General features: G+C 45.1%; 1 protein-coding gene across 4 annotated transcripts in view; it reads right to left on the bottom strand.

The window, feature by feature from the left end:
* Myo5b (myosin VB) overlaps positions 1-22626 on the bottom strand; it is a 327773-nt gene that overhangs the window by 144924 nt on the left and 160223 nt on the right. For all 4 annotated transcript variants that reach the window (XM_074069843.1, XM_074069844.1, XM_074069845.1 and 1 more), the window contains exons 5-8: positions 15781-15937; positions 7697-7840; positions 6126-6207; positions 715-822 (exon numbers count right to left, since the gene is read on the bottom strand). In XM_074069843.1, coding sequence (XP_073925944.1) covers positions 715-822; positions 6126-6207; positions 7697-7840; positions 15781-15937 — 491 coding nt within the window. The remainder of the gene's footprint in view (positions 1-714; positions 823-6125; positions 6208-7696; positions 7841-15780; positions 15938-22626) is intronic.

The following is a 22626-nucleotide window of genomic DNA, read 5'->3' as shown; positions in this document are numbered from 1 at the left end:
GTTGAGAAAGACACAGGGCTATTCTGTACAATTTGCTTGGTTGCAGTCTGACTTCTCAAGTTTTCCTTTTTCTGGCTGCAGGTCCCAGGAATTCAACACTTCAGTTTCCCAATTAAGAAAGTCTTATGCTTACCTTCCACCTTGCTACCTGGGGACTCTTCTCACTGAAAATGGACAAAGGAGAGGGGCAATTTCTTCAAGATCTACCATCCCATCTGCCCCTGAAGGACAGAGAGAACTTCTTGCTTTGAGAATTCCACAGCTAAGCTTTCATAGCTCTCCACACCTAACGCACTTAGCAGAGTACACAGCTACCAGACATTTATGGTCTGCTTCCTGATCAGATTCCATGACTGTACTCAGGTGGTTTGGTCCCAATGCTCTTTCTGCAAGTGCACACTGCCTCTGAACCCAGACCATAGCACAAAGACATGGCTACACTGGACTTTTCACCAAAGGTTTTTCCATGGCCCAGCAAATGATAAAGGATACTTTGCAGTGCCTGCAGAGACTTTCAAAACCTTATTTTTAAGAAAGGCCAATAAAGCTCCAAATTTTAAGCATTGGAACCTGAGGATTAGGATGAATAAGAGAGGAAGACAACATTCACCAAGGGCTCAGGAAGGCTTGCAAGCCAAATGGAACACCACCCTGCTCCCCTGCCTCAATGGGATCAGCCTCTGGGCTTGCCTCTCCCATTTGGACGCTCCTTACCAAGGAGTGTGAAGGCTTGTCGTGTCTTCTCAAAGTCCTCTGCATCATCTATACCCTCAATAGACGTGTCTCCTCCCTGTGATGTATAGAAAAAGTCCTCGGCACACGCTGTGGGAGGCAAGGAGGGAAGGTGTAAGACGCTGGATAGAACTTCATCCTGAGTCACCCACTCAAGCATGTATACTCCCGACCATGTACCCAGACCACATTTTGGTCCCAGCTGGTGTGAAACCCTTTAAAGTAGTCTTTATCCACAATAGCAAATGGGAGAGAAAACGGAATAAAAAAGAAAATCACATTACACTGGCGGACTGTGCTGCCATATTCATGCAAGACTCATACGAGGAAAATATCCTAATAAAAAAGACCAATTACTCACAGATAGTTCACTTTAATAGGATTCACTCCTGGTTTGTTTTTTAAAAGGATCTGACATTCGCAAGTACAATGTATACTTAAGATCAACCTTATCATGATCTTAGATAATCTTTGTCTAACAACCTCGTGTGACAAATGAAGGGCAATGATATACCTGAGGTGATCTGGATTTTTGTCTTAAGTCTGGCACACTGGAGCCATTCAGACACAGGGACTAGTGCAGGCTGACACCTGTCTGTGTTTGCTCCCATCCTCATCTTCACTGTTCATAGCAGCCTTGGGACCATGTTGCATCTCATAAATCAGAGCCAAGCTTAGCAGAGGGCAAAAATGCAACAAGCCCTGCGTAGGGCTTGGTAGAAGGATGATAGAATTGGCTTGTGTGAGGGGCTTGACCTCAAAAGTCAGCCAGACACAGCTGTGTTTACCTGTAAGCCAAGCTACTCGGGAGGCCAGCCCAGGAAAAAGCATGAAACCGTATCTGATGGCATAGCTCAAGTGATAAGAGTACTTGACTTATACTTGAAAAGCCTTGGATGCAAAACCTTAATATCTTCAAAAAAAAATAAAAAGACTCTGTTTTTAGGGCAAAAGTTACCTGTAGTCAAAGTTACCCTTGACAGATTACATAAGTTTTTCGCAAATACAGTACCTCGGATGGTACAACCCTACCTGGTACTTTGTGAGTGCGTAATGTTTGGTTTTTACAGGATGTCAAAACTAGACATGGACTGGTTTTCCTCCTCCCCCAAAAACTCCAGTTAAATTCTCTTCTCTAGACCAGGAGGTGTATGGCTGAGTGCACATCTGCTAAACACGCATGCGTGTGGCTTCATAGCAACTCCCAGTCCTCCTTCAACACCTTGTCCTTCTCATTTGGTCTCCCAATGACTTCTACAGTCTCTTTCTTCCTGCTGATTGCCATTGCTCTGGGGCTGACTTTCAGCATTTGTTGCCTGGGTACTGTTGCAAGAGACTCTAAACCCGGCTCCCTGCTTCTGCTCATATCAAACCCACCTGCACAATGAAGCCCTTCAGCAGTCCCGCTGCCCTCAAGGCCATGGTCAATGTCCTAGACCAACTTTCTGGGCCTTTTGAAGCATGGGTACTTCCTACTGCTCCAAACTCATGGCTGGTTCCTTCCTTCCCCATTCGCATTCCAGATATACCAGTTTCTTCATGGTCACTCATCAGCTCTGCCCTCGTGTCCACATGTCAACAGTCCCTACATACCTCTCCTTTCTCTCTCATCTCTTCCCGTTTTGTGTTCCAAGTCATCTGGAACTTGGCAGACTCCTCAGGCCTATTAGGCAAATATTGCCAGACCCAGCTGGCAAGTGGCAGAGCTCAGCCCTGAAACCTGGTTTTACTTACACAACCTGAGCTTTCGGCCTGAGGCTACACTGATGGTGCAATAAGAATGAGCAGAACACCAGTTATATCCTAGGAGAGGCCACTTCCGGAAGGAGTAATTTCATATCCTCCAATGACTGGAGGCCAAGCCATGCAAACAGCCCTCTATGCTCACTCCTGGCTTCAGTAGAAATGAATTTTCATGAAGAGAATTGATCAGATCTTTGCTGAAGACAGCTTATGTAGCACTTTTATAGCTCTGATTACTCTGCAAGCTTTGACACTGAGCAATATAACAATTTCAACGATCTGATAAAAGCAATTCCTTTTCTCCATTTACACTCATTTTTCAAGGCATTTCAATGGGTGACTTTCTAGTGCCACCTAAAGACAAGGGACTCCCATTCTGCAGACAAGCAAGCTGAAGAGCACAGGGCTTTAGGGGCTGTGCAGACTCACCAGAGTTTGGCCAGGCCTGGGAGCCCACTGCTTGATCATTGTATTTGTAGAGATGATCATTTATCTTGGTCTTTCCATGACTTTGCTATATGAATGCAATCTAACTCATTATCAATCATCAGCCAAGCACATCACTCACCAGAGTCTCCAAAGTTGGACACCGGTCCCACAGTAGAGGGAAGATACTTTCACCATCTTTCATGGTCAATAGCCAGGGCCCTATTGCCTGAGGTTATGAGTCAGAAGGACTTCCCCACCTTCCCTGCTCCCAGTTGCCTGACTCAGGCCCAGATGGGTCACTTCTTCAGGCTTAGGCTTATCACTACAGGGGCCACCTGGGCCAGTAAAAGCATTCTCTTCCAAAAGATCTGAACCCATCAATGTGGTCCTCTTCTTTCACTCTGCCTTAAGAACTGCAACACTCATCAATGCCATGTTCCAGATGGGTTTAACAAGACAAGACACATGCAAATAGCAGCAATCCGTTTTCCACTTAGACTGCACCTCAGCCCTCCTTTTAGGCCCAGGAAGCCAGCACTGCCTACCCCAACCCTAGCACATTATCTCATCCTCCAGGTAGGAATTATGTCTGTCTATCTGTCTCTGTCTTCCTGTGTCTCCCCCAATCCCCAAGAATTCCCAAGAAGAAATACACCATGAAGTGTATTAACTGACTCACCAAACACATTGGACCAGGAAGTAACAGACCACAAAGGGGGCACAAATGATCTGAAAGCCAGACCATCAAGTCCAAAGTCATAAGCTTGCACCTCACCTAGGAAGACTATGCTTTGACCTGTGCAAGATTGCTTATAAAATTATCAATATACCTATGGAAGTAGAAAAGGAAGGAACTTATTCCTTGAGCACCTGAAGGATGTATTCAAGGAAAAATGGGCCCTTTACAACTAAGTGAGTTTTATCGTCATTAATTCAGTAACAAATTATTCATTGGACTTAAAAGAACTCCTTAGGTCATTTTACATGCAATGACAGTGGGATAGACAGTATGTAAATCTATGCCTTCTATTTTCAGACAAATACACAAAATACACTGGCTCTTGCAGAGACTTCTGTGTACCATGTTTCAGGTGAAGAAAGGGGAGAGGAATGTAAGACAGGTCTAAAGAGTCACTTGGAGCCACTGGCTAGTCCTTCATTTATTTGACTTTTCTAGCTACTCAACCAAATAGCTAGAACTGGCCACACCTCAGGGCTTGAAGCCTGTTCACCCAGACTGCAAACTACTTCACACTAGAGCACAAGAACTTATCAAAGCCTCCTCATTTTGTCTAAGTTGCCTCCAGGATGCAAGAAACTGATCAAATTGGGTAGTTTTCAAGAGTTTCAGCTGGGAGCCCAAGGAGCCCACACACCTTGCAAAAACACAGGATAAGGAAAAGCCATTTTAAATCTCAACTTGTGTGAGTGAAGAAAAAAAATTAGGATTTCTTCCCTACTGAAGTTACATTTGGGACAAAGTAGTCCAAATACAGCCAGGTAGATACTGCCAGCATTCTCTATAAAGTTCACCTTGGGGGGGGGGGCGGGGTGGAAATCTCAATTCCTGCAGATTGGCCCTGCAAAAGTTCTCCTGGGGAGGAAAGAAGAGAGCAGCAGCTCAGAATGTGACTGCCTACTTGGTCACATGTGACTAAGAACCAGATCAGAGCCACCAGGCACCAGATAAAGGAAGTGCTCAAACAAGGGACCATCAGCAACTGCTCTGCTCTGCTCAGCAGGAAACACGGACTCCTTGTCCTGAGGAGGTTATGACGTACCTGGGAGAATCAGACTTGCAAGCAACTGGAGAGTAGGACACACCAGCACAGTAGATAGCAGCCAAAGTATCCTCCCTGGTTTGACTGAAATGGACTTTTCAGGGGAACCTTACAGCCTGCGTTAGCTGTGCTTCCTGAGTATAGCCCTTAGCACTCTACTGTGATTGACAGCTAAGCAAGGGCAGGACCCACAGCTGTTTTGAATAGCTTGATGAATGAATGAACAAACATGAAATTGCATGGTACATGCAATCAAATACAGTAGAAGTTTCTAAGAAAGGAAGCAGTTAAGAGGGCAAACTGATATTGAGGCCACGTGATGAAGCACAGCTGGGCCTGGTGCTAAATCTTTACAATAGCTAGGATTTGGCTCAAGCACAGCAAAGCCTCAAAAGTCTCTCTCTCTCACACAGCTTCGAAGACAAATCAACCTCTGCTACACATCAGCTCTTCACACCATCTGCCAGCACTGGCTCCCTTCACACCCCCACCCCTACTCAAAATACAGCAGGCCAGGGATACAATGCTGCGGGCCCCGGACAGTTCATCATACACAGACTCTGAGGACTCAATAGCAGGGATGGTCAATGTTCCATGGTAAGGCCTGCACTGAAGAGAGGGCAAAGGCTCCGACCTGAGGAGAGGAGCTGTCCATTTTCCTTGATACAGAACCAAGTACTAAAGCCTGATCACTGCTCTACAGGCTCAAAGGGAAGGAGACCTGCTAATGCATAGTAGAGACAAGGATGGGCCCACCCATCTGATGGGGACAACGCGGTGACTCATCACAGTGGCTCTGGTACAGAGGTGCTTTTGCTTGCTCCATTTCCTTCCAGAGCTCCAGGGTGGGTGTGCTAGAAGCTTCTATGCCTGTTTAGGAAGGGTTAGATGGCCTGGCAATGCTGAGTCTCACTTGTATAAGACCCGTGTTATCCTCTGTGCGATTCCCAAGCCTCATCCATATGACTCTACTGCCACCCCCACTGCATCCCTGCCCTGTCCCCATCCTTCATTTGTGTCCCAAACCTAAAATCTGATTTCAAGCATGTTGGCCACAATTAAGTGATGTGCATTATCCAGATCTCTAAATCCTCATGGCAGGGACACATTTCTCACGATGCCTGTGGTGGAAAAACATCTTTCAAAACAATGACACATGCAAAGTCTTTCACACTGAAAAACACACTTCCACCCCTGTCACTTACTCTCTCACATACCTTCTGTGGCAGACAGCCCAGACATAATCAGTCCTACTTTACTAACTTGCAGTGAGGTTCAGTCAGGTCTAAGGGACATGGTCGTGTCAGGACACAGCTGGGACAAGAACCTAGGATGGAGGGCCCTCAGCTCAACCCACATTTGTACCACCAGCAGTAATGGCAGCCCACCCCCCGCCCCGACCCCAATCCACAAGAGGACAGCATATACCCATTGACTTACTTAGAGCAAGCTCTTTAAATTCTGGGAGACTGGCAACAGCACAGAGCTGGTAAAAGATGTGATAATTCCTCTCATCATCTGCCTGGAAGAGAAAGTGAAGCAGCTTTTAGAGCAGTGACCCCAAAGATCATCCCCTCTGATCTGAAGTGGTCCAGGTAGTGGGAGCTGAGCCCACCTTTTTCCCAATGTTTTTCCCCACACTCGTGCCAACTTCAGTTCTCACTGATGGATTGTCTATTCCCTATTAGATGAGTGTCTTCTATCCTGAGGATCTTTACCTCTTGACTTATGCAAAGCATGCACTTTCTTTGCCATTCTATACAGAATAGCACTGCTATTTCACAGATGGTGGGTCAGCCAATGTGCAGATACTCATTTGTCCAAGCTGCTTGGCTAATGTTCCACAGATTGTCACATCCCTGTTCTGAGCTCCCTTTCTCTTCTGATGACTTGGAGCTAAGCAAAATCTGCACTTGCCCTCTGGGTCAGGCTGGGCAATCAAGAAGACCCACAACTGAGAGGAAGTCCAGTGGACACTCAGGGCCAAACTGGCCTTAAGTTGAGAGGCAGCACTTGTGGTCAAGATTCAGAAAGTGTAAAGGAAGCAGAAAGCTCCAGAAGGGGTGCTAGGAAAGGAACATGGGTAGCTCTTTGGACCACACCCAACACAGCCACCACTCCCCCTCTGCTGAAGTGAAGGGTGTAGGGTTGTTAACCCAACCTGTGAGGTACAGAGGAAGTCTGGGCAAAAAAAAAAGGATCAGGGAGATGGCTTAAAAATTCATTAGACATTTGCTAAGCATCAGCATGGAGGCATCACTAAGAAACAGCTGGGTGATTCCGAGATCTCTGAAGACAGCAGAAATGTGAGGACCAGGAAATCACCATGCCCAAAGGAAGAGTGTGCCACAGATTCAAACCAGGACACACGCCTTCACCTCAGTTCAGTGATGGGAGGTCCAAGGGAGATGCAGAATGGTGGTAGTCAGGGTTTTCAGCTGCGTGGACCATCACAGAGAACAGGTGAAGGAGGAAAGGGGCATGAATATGCAAAGCAAGATAGGCAGAAGAAAATGCAAGGTGAGGAACAAACTACCAAGAACCAGTTACAGAAGAAGGAAACTAGGTGCACAAGTATATATGCATACATAGACATGTACACATATGCATACATACATGTATTTTATATATATATATATATACATACTTTAACCTACCAAATAAAAAGGTTTCCATGGCTCTGTGACATTCCCTGATCCTGAGACTGCAAAATCCATGTCGAAAAGGACTGCCTTGTTCTATACTATATTTCTGGAGTCAAGCCCAAGGTTGGCTTGACAATAAGTCTTCAGAATATTTGCCGATTGAATCAAAAAGCAGTACTGTACAAAGATTGAGGCCTTCTGCCTATTCCATCTGAATGGATGGAATAGGCAGAAGGATAAAGGAAAATAAAGAAAACCATCACAACAAGTACATCCAATTCCAGGCTTGAAAGATGGTCTGCGCTGTGGGCACAGGGAGTGAGGTATCACTCACTCACATAATGAAAACAAAAGCCTACCACTCACCTGGAAGACCACCCTGGACTTCTCAAGCAAGTAGGTCCTCATGTTGGCCCCGATGATATGGTACCTTTTGTCAAAGCCGATCTGAATGTACTTCCCAAAGCGGCTGCTGTTGTCATTGCGTGTGGTTTTGGCGTTCCCAATGGCCTGGACAGAACCACGATGACAAGAAGTATGCATAAAAAACACAAGGGTTTTCTTGATTTCAGGACTGTAAGTTTGGGGTGGCTGCTGTCCCCCTTCTCTCACTCCTCCTCACTTACAAAACATCTCGCTACAGCAATAGCAACAGAACGAATTAGAAATTCTGATGAGTTCTGGAGAATGAATCAACTTCATTCTCCAGCCTCCTTTGCTCCTAAGGATAGCTGGTGAGAGTTTGAAGTTTATTAATGGGCTCTTTAAGTGGAGATAAACCAGCTAGGATGTCTTCCCCCTCTCTCCCCCTCCCATTGTCCTTCCTCTCTTCCTTCTCCTCTCTGCCTGGAATGCACCTGTGATGGCTACAACCATAGCAGTCATCAAAGAAAAGGCCTAGAGAACCCGAGAATCCAGTCTAACATCCTGAAGCCACAAGAGCAATAGTAGTGCTCATTAGTTCTCAAGTTTCTGTGAGGAAAACCAGCCTTCCCATGTTTCATCTACTGTGATCAGATCTCTGTAGCCAGGCAGTCAAATGTTACTCCCAACTGATAAATGGTACTTCTTAGAAACAGACCACCAGTTGATCCCCTCCCCCCACCCATTGTTAGGACAAATCAGGAAGTTATCCCCTTCTTGGTATCACTTCCTGTGCAGGAAACAGTTCAAAACACTAGACAGTACCTTTAAAAATGAGTAAATAAGTCTCACTCTATGAATATTCACTTTTTGAAAGTCACTAATGCATTGATAATATGTTAATGTTTTAATCCTTTTTGCACATTTCCTTCTGTTTTTTTTCTTTTTGATGGTATTGGTGTTTGACCTCAGGGCTTCACGCTTAGTAGGCAGACACTCTACCACTTGAACTATGCCTGTAGTTCTGTTTGTTGTGGACATAGGGTCCTCCTGCTTTTTGCCCAGGCGGCCTGGACTGTGATCCTCCTATTTTACGCTTTCCACATAGCTGAGCTGGGGTAACAGGCACACGCCACCACACCCTGCTTCTTCCATTGAGATGTGGTTGTGCAAACTGGTTCCCTGAGTGCTTGGAACCACAATCTTCCTGTAGCTTGGATTAGAGGCATAAGCCTCTAGCACCCAGTATGTATTTTGGGTAGTTACAATACTTGAAAAGTATCTGGTGAAACTTCAGTGATCTACAAAATACAATGCACAAAGAGACTGAAAGAAAAGCCCAAAATCCCAGCTGAGTCTAAATATAACTGCTAGTATCTGCGACACCCCAAACCCCAGAAAGCTCAGCAGCCTCTCTTACTAACCAGGCTAGTGGCGTAGCTAAAAGCACATCACCACTGCTCCAAAGGTCAAAAGGATGACCTCTAACACTCATGAAGATGCCCTGTGAAGTCTCCAAAAGGTAAACCATACTGCTCCTGCTTTGGAGGTGAGCAGAGTGAGGCCTGGGGTCACTGACCTTCTGCTCACATAAGTCTGGGCCTACCTCTGTCTGAGGGAACAGTGTGGCCCAGAACTGGCTGGCTCTGCTCTTCCTTTCCAGGTGCCAGCCTCCAGGTACGGATGTACTACATCCCAGATGCTGCAGTAGCATCCCACTTCTCTGTCCTACTGCCATGGCCTCAGCCCATGTCACCATCATCTCTGCCCTGGACAGTTTCACTAGTCTTTCTCTGGGTCTTCTGCTCCTGCTCATTTCCTGCTGTCAATCCCTCTTCGCTGCCAGGGTGGTTCTTGTGAAGATCGAGCCTGATCATAGAGCTGTTGTATAAAATGCCAACAGCTCCCACTGCCCTTTGAGACAGTCATAAATCCTCAGCACAGCTCCTGTGCCTGGCAGGATTCTGTCTCTCATGACTCTTGCCATTGACTACTCAGCTTCTAAATCTTAGACAACTCTTTTCTTTCTCAAAAGCCCTATCTGCCCTCAGCCAAGTTTCACATAGGCAGTTCCTTCTTCTGGGAACACTTCCCCTGGGCTCCCTAACCAAACTGGTTCCTTTTCTTCCTTCAAGTCTCCACCTGAGGGCAGGCAGGCTGGACTTCCCTGACCTCCTTCCCCCAGGCGAGGGGAGCTCCTACTGCCATTTGCTTTCCCAGGCCCTGCACCTCCCCTCTCCCTCATGCTACATGCAATTGGCCCTCCATGTTCCACAGCACTTCTCCAGCACCCTTCTACTGCTCAGCACAGACAAAGGTCTGACCCTGCAAGGCCCACAGGACAATGGCACTTGAGTCACACAGTTGTACCTCAGCGAGGCAGTTCTGTTTGGAAGATGGAAAAGAAGACTGCATTCTCTGAAATGTTAGGTAACGTTTGCATTTCTGAGGCCTCCAACATGAGCCATGTGCTGGTGCTTAACATCCTGTTTAATCATGATAAGAACCCTGTGACAGGCATTATTACCCTTCATTACACTTTTAGGAAAACTTAGCCTCAGGAAGGTCAAGCAATATGCCTAAGGTCACATGGCCAGGAAGCTGAGTGTTGATACACTTGGGTCTGAAGTCAGGGCATTCATTCCATGCACTCTGTCTCCCAGTTCTCTACCACCCACATCAGATGGAAAGCAGCTACAAACATGGGCAAGTTCTGCAGCTCAATGGTCAACCTGAATCAAAGGTGAAGACAAAATACCAACGCTCACTTATTTTTTCATGAAGATGCTGGGGAACCTGCTCTTTACCCTGAATTTACTAAGTAGGGAATCCAACATGTACCTTAACTTTCCCATGTAAACTCCATCTCAGGGACTCTCCATCTCCTGTCCACCACGAGGTAAAGAACCTCTTCTGCTATAAGCTCCTGCTGCCATGATGTTCTGCCAAAGCACAAGAGGCCCAGCACCAAGGACTGAACCCTCTGAAACCATGAGCAAAATCAGTGTTTCCTCCCACTAAAAAAACGGCATCTTGGGGAAACTAAATGGTTCGTGAGGGCAATTTCTCTTCATGGATTTGTTCTACCTAATCAATGTGGGAGGAAAAACACTCAGAATATCACCATCTCGTAATCTCTGATAAACTAATAGATCTAGACATTCCTGATGGCTGCTGACATCACAAAAAGACAGGTAGATATTCTGTGCCTCCTCATGGAGGCCCACTGGCCTCCCGAGCAAAGATTCTTGTAAAATGGAACACCTTGACAAGCCTCTAAATTTTACTACCCTTTTACAGTAAACACAGGGGACAAAGGAGCATGTTGAACATATGAGGATACAACCAGCAAAGGACAATTTGTGGAAAATTCTAAGGGGCAATCTAGTTTCAATGAATAAATCCAAAGTTCAAAATTTTAATCTCAAATTTCACAAAATTCAAATGCCTTAATTTGTAAAATGGCAATAAGGCCCTTTACCATATTCTTTGTTGTTTAGACAAAGAGAAATACAGACTAACACTAACGGACTGGAAAAATTTCAATGTAATTGTATTGTACTGTAAAGAGGTAGACATTGAGCAATATGGAAATGCAGAGAAGGGAGCAATTGGTCAGGCACAGGAGAATGGGAAAGACTCAGGAAGTAAAAATTGAAGTGGTTCCTAAAGTGAGTAGAATTCTACCAGCAGAGAAGGAGAAGGTATTCTATTTTTGAATACAGTTTGGACAAAGGGACAAGGGTGCATCAGACAATGGACAGTTGAAGTGCTAAAGTGTGTCGATGCATGGGAGAACACAAGAGGAGGTAAGAATCTGGGGGCAGATTCTTGTATGAATGGGTTAATAGTTCCAGGCTTTCTCAGCCTTTTTTTTAAACCTGAGATTTGTCCCTCTGGTCTTAGTTACTATCATTTTTGTTCACCATACCCCTAGTTCCCCTCTTTCGGTAGGGTGGAGTTTCGGTGTTTCATGGAGCTATATGCCAGGAGGTTCCTGTCATCCCAAGAAGCCACGTGACCCCCTGACTTGTACTTGGGTTCTATCCCTGCTACTACTGTCTCTTGATTAGCAATGTTCTTTTAATTAGCACAGACTTGTGAACAAATCTCTCCTGGGATGTTGACAAGCTCTTAAACAGAATGGGGTCACAGTGCACTGGCTCTGACAGTAATTCATCTCAATCTGCCCCAGCCAATTCCAACTCATCCACAAGTTGCCTAATTTCAACAGTTGCCACTTAGTGCAGCCCACTGGGAATTCTACTTCTACAGGCTGTCCTCAGCCTCCCAGCAGGCACCTTGCAGTTGCTGGGATGCTGCAGAAGCAGGGAGACGATGACATGACTAACTGATTGCTCATGGGGAGGTGCCACTCTTCCCAGGGACAGGGGCAGAGTAATCAGTAATCAGCCGTCCCTGACTAAGACACGCCTGTGCTGGTTACCTTCCTCTGAGGAGCCACAGGCTCACTGGACTTCCTGACACAAGGGCCCAGTTAAATTCGGAACACCTGAAAAGTTGTGTTTTCACAACTGGCAGTACAAAAGTTTCTTATTCCCTGCATGGCAACACTCTTTCTAATCCCACTCAGGCTTCTTCCAGGCGGCTTGTGTTCCCCTCCCTGTTCATCTTCCCCTCCCTGTTTCTATCCAAGCTTTCTCTCAAAGATAACACTTCCTAACAGCTCAAGACAGTCCTGCCATGGCAAAATGTGACATTTGATGGAACCAGCCCTCAGGACTTATCATATTGTTTCTAAAGTACCAACTTGCACAAGACAGAGAGTTAATGTTTTCAGCCCAAACCACTGGAGCAGGTACTTACAACTACACAAAATCCTTTGTATTTGGGGTGTGCATGTGGTTCTTACATTTCTCCCATGCCAAAGCATCCTGCTCCCCCAGGTCATAATGTATATTGGAAACTTTAGACAATTTCTAGCCACCATAATTTTTTTTAATTTCCCCAAACAGGAACTCAAATAGGTACATGCTGTCCACTGTCCATGGCAGCTCTATTCACAAGAGTCAAAAGGTAGAAACAACCCAAATAACCATCAAGAGAAGAATGGATCAACAAAATGTGGTACATCAATGCAATGAAATATTATCCAGCCATAAAAAACAGCAAAGCACTGATATATGCTAAAACATAGATGAACCGTGAAAACATCAGGTGAAGTGAATTAAGTTGACACAGAAGGACAAATATTATATGATTCCAACTGCATGAGGTCCCTGGAACAAGAAGTTAAAGACAGGTTACCACAGATGGGGGGAACAGGAAGTTACTGCTCAATGGAGACAGCATTTCCATTTGCAATGCTGAAAAAGTTTTGGAAATAGATGACAGCAATGTCTGTACCTAATACCACTGAAGTGAATGCTTAAGTGGTATTTTTTTTGCTATGCATATTTTGCCACAATAAAAAGGTTTTAAAACATTTTCCTTATGTCTTATTCAGCAAGAATTGACAAATGGGACTGCATCAAGCTAAAAAGCTTTTGCACAAAGGAAACAATTACCACAATGAAGGGATAACCCACAGAATGGGGGAAAAAAATCTTTGCCAGCCAGTCCTCTAATAAAGGATTAATATCCAGAATATACAAAGCTCAAAAAATTAAAGACCAAAAGAACAAACAATGCAATTAATAAAGGACAAGTTAATTAGTTCTAAGAAGCACAAATGGATGAAAAACACATGAAGAAATGCTCAACACCCTTAACCATAAAAGAAGTGAAAACCAAAATGACACAGATTCTATGCACACCAGTCAAGAAAGCAAACAACAACAAATGCTGGCAAAGACACAGGGTAAAGGAACCCTGTACCATGTTGCTGGGAAGGTAAACAGGTGCAACCTTCATGATAATATGGTGACACATCGAAAAAGCTAAAAATACACCTACCTTATGACCCTGCTATCCCACTCTCGGGCATATACCCAAAGGAGTGTAAATCAACATATGAGAGTGTTTATAGCAGCACTGTTCACAAAAGCCAAGCTGTGGGGTCAACCTAGGTGCCCATCGAACAATGAATGGACAAAGAAAATGTGGTATGTATACACAATAGAGTATTATTTAGCAATAAAGATCCATGAAACGGTCATATGGAAGTGGAGATCACCATGTTGAGTGAAATAAGCAAGTCTGGAAATCCAAATATTGCATGTTTTCACCCATGTGAATTCTAGGTCTAAGAAAAATAGTGAGCCATGAGTGTAAAAGGGCAACTATTGAGGGGGAATCAGTGAGGGGGAGGGAAAAAGGAAGTGTTCCTAGGGAACCAAGAGGTTAGAAGTACATTACATAATAGATGTATTACATATCATGCTATATTTATGTATCATAATGAAACTCACAAAATACTGTTTGAAAAAGGGGAAAGACAAGGGGAGGCTTAAGGGAATATTGAGGGTGGATGTGTTAAAAGTATGCTTTACATTTCTATGAAATTTTCACAAAACTCCCTTGTACTATTTAATGATTTCTACTAAACAAGGCTAATTACTAATCCATGTTTGTGGCCAATAAGACAATTCACAAAATCCAATTTAACTGAATGATGTGGAAACAGGCTTATGCTATACTATTCACTGAGAAGGCTGGAAGGAGACACAGCAAGATGTGGCATGATTATCAGCAGGCCACAGTACTACAGGGGATTCCTTCACACTTTCCAGTGATCTCTTCCTAACTTTTTGATAGGTCAATAGTTCTGCAAGTGTTATACCCAGACAAGCAGCATCAACACCATGCAGAAACTTATGAGAAATACAAATTAGTGATTGGGCTCCTTTCTAGACCTTCTGAATTAAAAACCTCAGCTATGATGTCCAGCAATCTGGGTTTTACCAAGCCTTCTGGGTAATACTTATCATCCTGTAGTTTCAGAATAAATGAAAATTTCTCTTTTTTATATTTGGTAAAAATGCCTTTAACTGTATTAACCATTTTCCGATTCCTTTAAGGATACCGAAACTCACTTTTGTTAAATTCTTACACATAGATGATATCCTATCCTATCACTCAGAGAATAAAATTTCTCTAGATAATGCAACTCTGAAGGCAGGAGATTTTTCTTGAATAACCAACGAACTTCTATGAATTGAGAGTCAAGTTTAACTCTTGCACTTGGTAAAGAAAAAGGGAGACAAGAGGGGAGAGGGGACCAGGGAAGGTTCAGGCAAGTTCTTTCTCCAAACTAACCTGAAAGACCAACCAGTGTGGTGCCTTGATTCTCGGTTGATGGGGTCCAGAGCTTCTCAGGAAAACCTGATGCTACCTGATGCAACAGCTTGAGCTCTCAACTCTACTTCTTCTTACCAAAAACAAAGGGGTGTTCACAGCTGGCAGAAAGGTCCCTTCGAAACCTAGCTGCAACCCAGGCAATAGGGAAGAGACTAGGCTTCAAAGGTGGCATCAAAGCTGGCAGAGGGGCTGTGAAGCTGCTTACCCTACTCTCTCAGAGTAAATGGCATTCTGACCCTAAAACATGATTAGTTATAGCAAGATCTAATTCTAAGGAAACTTCTGTAGCCTGCACTAACTCAACTGTCCTGAGCCACCCAGCCCAGGCCTCTCTCATGAAGCCTGGATGATTCAGACAAGGAGTGAAGACACAGACCTGTTATCACATTTGCTTTGACTCCTCCCACTCTTCCCAGGACAAAATGCCTAAATACTTTTTGGTTGAGGAGGGGGAGGAAGAATATTTTCCCTAGACTTCTTTGCCCCTCTCCCACCATGAAAATTGCCCTTCTGATTCAGTGGCCCCATCAAAGCATCTAGCAGTTTCGGTGCAATACTGTCACAGAATGGCAGTAGGGAAGGCGGACAGAAGGTAAGGCGTACCACAGCATGCAGCAGAGGACACTCCAGCCAATACTGGGGGCTTGAAAGACACAACCAGGCATTAATATCCTCCAATCTGAGGTTTCAGAAGCAATGTCACTGTTTCTTCCCAGCCATGGACAAGGACTCTCAGAGAGAGGTGTGGATGCTGCCTAGGTAAGCTGCTTCAAGGATTCTCAGTCATGCTGCACTCAACACCCAGCAGGCACTGAGGAAGACTTTACCTCCATGATGGGACTGGATGCCAGGACCTTCTCTTCGATGTTGGTTTCACTGGCTGAGCCACCAACTGTGGCAAAATAGCGCATGGCATACTTGGCTGATACGGTCTTCCCGGCTCCAGACTCCCCGCTGACTATGATGGACTGGTTCTTCTCATCTCTGGAAGGGAAAAAGCTCTGGTCAGGTCAGGCACTGACCAGAAAGGCTCTGCTGCCTTCCAGGGACTCTGTCTGATGAGGCGTTGACCCTGATGAGAGGCATCTCTCCTGCTTCCAGGGATAAATGTGGAGTGTCAGAGTAAAAATAGTCTGCCCTCATTTACAGGCTCACACAAGACCTGAAAGCAGGAGGAAGAGAGCAGATCTGAGCAGGGCTTACGAATGGCATATGCCCTCTGTCACCCAGTGGAGGACCAGCCATGTTTCTGACCCTCACTGGGAGCAGTGCCCTACATTACTCCCTCACGTACATCCCGAGAATTGACACATGCGCCCGTTCAGTGATATACCATCTGTGTTTCTTCAGCTTGCCCATCCGGTGTCACTGTGCAAGCTATAATTTCCTCAAGAACAAGGATCTCTCTTTCTCTTGCACTGAGCACAGTATGCTGGCAGTCACAGACTTAAACATTTCTATTCATGTAGCTATAGCACAAGGGCATAATATTGCCTCAAGTTTCCTAGAAATTGGATAAAACAGCTGTCAACTTCAACAAAAGGGATTTGAGTAACACTAAATGGAAGGCCGGAAAATGACATCCCAAAATAGGTAAGAACACTTCTATAGTTAATGCCTTTAAAACAGAAAGTAGAGGCTGGGCATTGTGGTTAATGCCTGTAATCCCAGTTACTTGGGACAGGGAGTTAACTCATCTCAGCACAATCTCTTAGGACAATCTCTTAGGATGTGGACCGCTGAAGCCCAAGGTGTTCTGAGTAGTCATCTTGATTTAGGTACCATGGTCTCTAATTCATCTTAACAGTCCTGCCAGATTAAATTTCTAAAGCACTCAAATTTAAATAGATACTCATAGCTTGCTTACTGAAGTCAAGTCCAAACGCCTTAGCTGAGCACTTGAACCCCTCCACGATGTCTAACAAAGCCCTTCATAGGTTTGGGACAAAGTGAAAGAACACTGGATCTGCTGAGTGCTGGGTTCTGTCATCCACATCCTGTTAGTCATTTAAGCACATTACAGAGGAAACTTCACATCTTACATATCTGCTGCAAGATTATGTAAAATCACTTTACTTCTTAAAAAGATAATCGTTTTATGCCTCAGCCACAATGGACTGCACCCTCTCTCTCCACTTCTTTCATGGTATTCCCTCTACTGAGACCACGTCAATATACACCTGCTGCTGAAGTGCTACCCATGATCCCTACCTATGCATTCCAGAAGACAATTATTTCCCAATCTCCTGAAGCTTTGCTTTGTACTAGGTTAACTAATTTCAGTCCTTGCATGGGTATTTTATTTGTTGTATCACTTTGGGTCACTTCCTTTGTCTGACCTTCCATCTTTTCATTTCTAAAGTGGAGAGTTGTGACGTGGAATCCCAAGTGATGGTGTCTATCTCTGACATTCAATAATTCCACAACTAAAATTCTAACAGGTTATACAAGTAAGGAAAAGCATTTGGTTCCAAGTTTCAGGTATCTAGGACTGGATCTGGGGGACATATTGATAAGTATGGAATCCCACTCAACGTCACTCAAAAATACATCTAATATGAGGCTACATCCATTCAGCCTAATTACAGAGATGACTTAGCTGGCAATCTGGGCCAAACTGCTTTTCAATAAATTCTTTTCTCTTGAGTTCAGTGAAATTCCCTTTACAGAAAGTAAATCATGGCCAAGAAATTTAGTGTCCAGCTGTCATTCAGCTCAGAGCAGCCTTCTGGAAATCATGCACTATTGCAAACAGGAAATGCCCCCTGAAGGCTGTGTCTAAGACAAAGAGACCAGGATTCCAAAGTAAGGGATCTCAGCCATTTTGCTGCTTCCAGCAAAATCACCTGATGACCAGGGAGCACACACCCACCTTCCCAGCTCACACTGGATCCTCTTATTTGACACCTGAGAGGTGAGTTAATTGTTCCTAAGTCACCCTATTCCTCCTGCAAGTTTCCTACCAAATACTGCAGCACTTTCAAGCTCATGAACAAAATCAACCTCTCTGCTTAATTCTGGAGGGAGGAAAGTAAGGGGAATCCGGTAAGAAGAGTATTTCAGAGGGCTGTCCAGGCTCCTGAGTTCCATACTCAAAGGAGAGCACTGCTGATCAGCCAGGGAGTCATTTCAGAAGCCTGGTCCCCCCGATAAGATGGCCAATCTCAGACCCAAGGACTTGGATGGGCAGGCCAGCACCTGGACTGTGTTAAGAGCCCATGGCCAGGAATATCAAATGTGGTAGCTCAGGCTGAATCCACTGGCCAGAGCCCCCTAGAGTTGTACAAATTTCCTGCCTACAAAACCAAACCTGGTATTCCTTGCCATATGCTGTGGGGAGCTTTCCCACTGCTTAACTGCCCAAAAAGGATTGACAGTGTGGAGCCCCAAGCCTCAACGGGAACATACCCACTTCCCTAAACTGGAAACTCAGATGAAGAGGTGCTTAGGCTCCTGACACACAGCACAAGTACAGAACAGGAAGGAGGGGAAGCCTGGCTTGCCAACACACAGCAAGAAGGATGCCCGTCTCCGAACACATCACTAAGCCTCTCTATTGTTTCCTCCTGTAGTGACAAATCATCTGAAAACCTGCATATGCCAGTAGAATATATTCTGTTCACTATGGGGATAATCAATCTACTGTTTCTTGCCTGCCTACTCTCTAATTATATTGTCAACACCAGCACTGAAACACAGACCATCTACTAAAAGGGTGGGGCAGGGGGAGAGAGCATGAGAGACAATAGAAAACTTACAAATTTCTGTTCATAAGGTCTCTGTATCTGGACCATGGACAGTGTTAAAAACAGGGGAAACAGACCAGGAAAATATAGCCAGACTGAAGCCTAGAAGCAAGGCTGACTTCAAAATGATAAGACTAAATATGGTGGGATACTATTTATTTTTTAAAGAAATTCAAATAAGCAAAATGAAGCATTAAGTCTAGAGATACAAAACCGTATTAACATAAAGCTACGAAAGCCTATTTACAGTGAGGGGAGTTAGGTTGGGGGCAGCATCAAGGAGGAAGAGTCAGGCTATGGAGAAAGGAGGTTATGTGCAGAGGAAAGAGTGCAGTTGGATAGCTGGACACCTAAACAAAGGGCTCTGTGTGAGGGTCCTGCAGGCCTGGTCCTCCAGTTGTGAGGGTGGCAGTGGGACATCCCTGAGGACCTCTGCCATCATCCACTGGCACACTGCACTACCACACTCTCCCCTCCCTGCCAGGACTGTGCTCGGGCCCAGCCCAGAACTCAGCACAAACCATTCAAGAAGGCCAGCATAAATACACATTGAAACTACTTACTCGGTGTTTAGCAGAGTCTGAGTGTCTGCTTAATAAGATGAAAATAAACTGACAGTGTAAAAGGTAAGAACTTAGTGCATTCAATATCCAAATATCACAGTGGCCCTTGGAGCACCAAGTTCTAATTATAAACCTCCTAGTGTAGCATGATATAGGCAGCCGCAAAATGAATCTGTCCCTTCTGCTTACTTGCAGCTCCCAAGGGGCCATCTCCATCTCAGGTGTGATGGCATCAAAACAAAAACAAAAACTGTGGAGCTCCACCCAGCCCATCTCTTCCTGGCAGGCAAGCAGGGGTACACCAAGTCCCAGCCCTGGGTAGGGGCTCCTCAGTGTGAACGGGAATGCATCAGCTTCTTTGCTCTTAAAACAAGGGCTGGAAGACATCCCTAAGATCTCCTGCTGCTCCTCTGTGCCGTGATTCCAGACCCAGGCTGTAATGTATGACACATCCCAATGCCAGCTGCAATTATCTGCTAATCTCCAAAACACTCTTTGGAACTCAAGCCTGTGCGTTTAAGTGAGTGTTAGCAACAAGGGCAAAGGTTTACTGTGACTTTATCATTTACAGACCTGGTTTGGTTAGTGACATTACAGGTGTCACTGGGAGTGAACTATGATATACACTTGTAATACTTGTAGCTTACTGGACCAAATCAACATTTTTAACTATTTCATTTGGTCCTGGAACTATTTTCCAGTGAAGAACACACTCAAGTACAATGTCTTTTCCTTGGACTCCTTTCTCTCTGTGTCTTTTAAGTCAGGCTGGCTGTTTTGATTTTGTCATCTGTCCTCCAAACCCTGCTCCTCATCCTCTCCTGTATCCCACCACAGATAACTGGCCTTTCTGTGCCAATCTTATCCCCTCCTGGATCCATTCCTCCTCAGTGCTGCTAGAATGTGTCTAGGCCCTGATGAGTGCTCCCCTGCATGAGACCCTGTGGCCTGTAAGAAGAGCCCTCAGCACTCCAGGCCCTTTGTGACTCATTTGACCAGTCCAAGCAGAGGCAAGGGTAGGAAAGCACAGACTGTGATCAGAAGAAAGAGTGACAATTAAGGCACTCAGATTCCAACAGACAGGTTGGTGGCCTCTGGCACTCTGACTGTAAAGAAGCATCATTTGCTGGCTGGAGAGGGGCTCTCCACCCTACCTGTACACTGGGACACTGGGAACACCAATGCAGCTTATGAAACCCCTCCCCCTGCTGGGTCCTACACTAGACCAGCTTGATCACAATCTCAGCAGGGGGTGGGGGCAGCGGGGTGGGGGTGGGGGTGGGTGCAGGCTGGACCCTGATATTGACTTCAAAATTCCACAAGGGATTCTGTTGTTCTGCTAGAACATTAGGTTTGCTGGGGTTAAGAACCACTACTGCTGGAGACTGAAGATCCTTGTTAAATAAGCCACAACATAAACATGCTCAGGAAACTCCCAGCAATTCAAGTACCTTGTAACTTATTCCTTCTCAATACCAGCCTATATACAACGGAACAACTTACAGAGTGGCTTGACAACACTGAACACCCTTTAATTTGAGAATGCATTAACTGCTCTTCCTGGCTACTGACAATAGGGACTTTCACTTTGAATTTCAGGCTCCAGCTAATGGTTTATGATAAATCACCCTGAAATCAAAGCAGTTTCCTCATTAAGCAGATTTACATTGTTGACTCCCTCACAGGTTGGAAACACCTTGTAGACTGGTCAGCCTTGGAACTTAGAGGCACATAGAAACACTGGCTACAGCCAGGGAAAACAGTTTCACATTAGCTATCACTTCAGGGGCTCTTAACCTGGGCCCCACAGATTCTCACCAAGTCCTAGGGTAGAGCTCAAGGTCACATATGTGCTTGCACTAAAATCTAACTTTAATTCATTTCCTTCATTTGAAAACAGACCAAATGAACGGGGGATGTGGCTCAGTGGTGGAGCATTTGCTAGCATGCAAGAAGCCCTGAGTGTGATCCTAAGCACCACAAAAATAAATAAATAAATAAAATAAAAATCCACCCAAAAGCACACAGAAGAATTAGCAGAATTTATGACACAGTCCCTAGGTAAAGCTTTCCTAATCCCCTTTTTTGTGTATGTGTAGCAGTGGGATTAAGCCCAGGGCGTTGTACATGCTAGACACTCTACCAATGAGCTACCTCCCCAGACATCCCTCTTCCTCTAAAAGAAAGCAGCTCTAGCCTCCTGGGTATCATCAAACATTTATACTCATCACTACTTCAAAATCATGAGTATTAGAGCTGCCCTAAGTATTTACTGTGTCATCAGCTCCTACAATATTTTGACAACTTTCGGTATAATTGATAGAATAATGTCACCATTTATAAATCGGTGGCCATTTTATCCTCAGACCTCACTTGAGAAACTTCCAAGGACAGCCCTGCCCTTAACAGAAATTCCCGAGCTGTAAGACAGCCCCACCCCTACCAGAGACTACTGCTCATGCGCTAACTTCCTTAACCTCCCCCTTCTATAAAAGCCACGCCTGGCCCAGAGTCGCTGCTGAGCCATCTTTTCCCTGGCCAGCCCGGCAGTTTGGGCCTGCCATTAAACTTTGCTCTATGGACGTGAGACTTGTCTCGTGAGATTTCTTTGTGAGCTGTGTTTTTCCTAACAATAATCAGTTTCCTTTGTAAAAACTACATAACATCCTTGATTTTGCCTCTTGCCCACAAAGCCTAAGATTTTTATAATCTGGCCCTTTACAGAAAAGGTGCTTCAACTCCGGTGCTGGGTCCTTGGGCTAACTAAGCCTCTCCTCCAGAGACAGAAATACACATTCATTTTCACTCTGAATTCCCATCACCACCATGAAGCAGGGCCTCACACAGACCTCAGTAACACTAGTGGCATCAAGTACTCCAGGCCACAGCTTTTTAAATGTGTAACTCTTGATGGTAAAATAGAAGACTGTCTCTACCTTAGGGCCTTAGGTAGCAGGAGAGATGCTGCAGCCAACCGACAGAGCACCCAAGGTTAAGTCACCCATCTGGGCCTCCTCAAGTGCAGAGGGAAGGGTGGCTAGACCACTGCTTCTCCAACTTGAATGTGCATCTTTCCTGGCAAGCTTATTCAACCACAGGTTGATGGAGTCCACGCCCAGTGTCTGCCTCGGCAGGGCAGGAATGAGGCCCAGGAATCTGCATTTTTTGTGGTACTGGAATTTGAACTCAGAGCCTACACCTTGAGCCACTTCACCAGTCTGTTTTTGTGATGAGTTTTTTTCTAGATAAGGTCTCACAAACTATTTGCCCAGGCTGTCTTCGAACCATGATCCTTCTGATCTCTGCCTCCCGGGTAGCTGGGATTACAGGTGTGAGCCACCAGCACCCAGCAGGAATTTGCATT

This window comes from Castor canadensis, chromosome 4, assembly GCF_047511655.1.
Source record: "Castor canadensis chromosome 4, mCasCan1.hap1v2, whole genome shotgun sequence".
NCBI classification, from domain to species: Eukaryota; Metazoa; Chordata; class Mammalia; order Rodentia; family Castoridae; genus Castor; species Castor canadensis.
The sequence above is the reverse complement of the archived record's forward strand: the minus strand, read 5'-3'. Positions and strand labels throughout refer to the sequence as shown.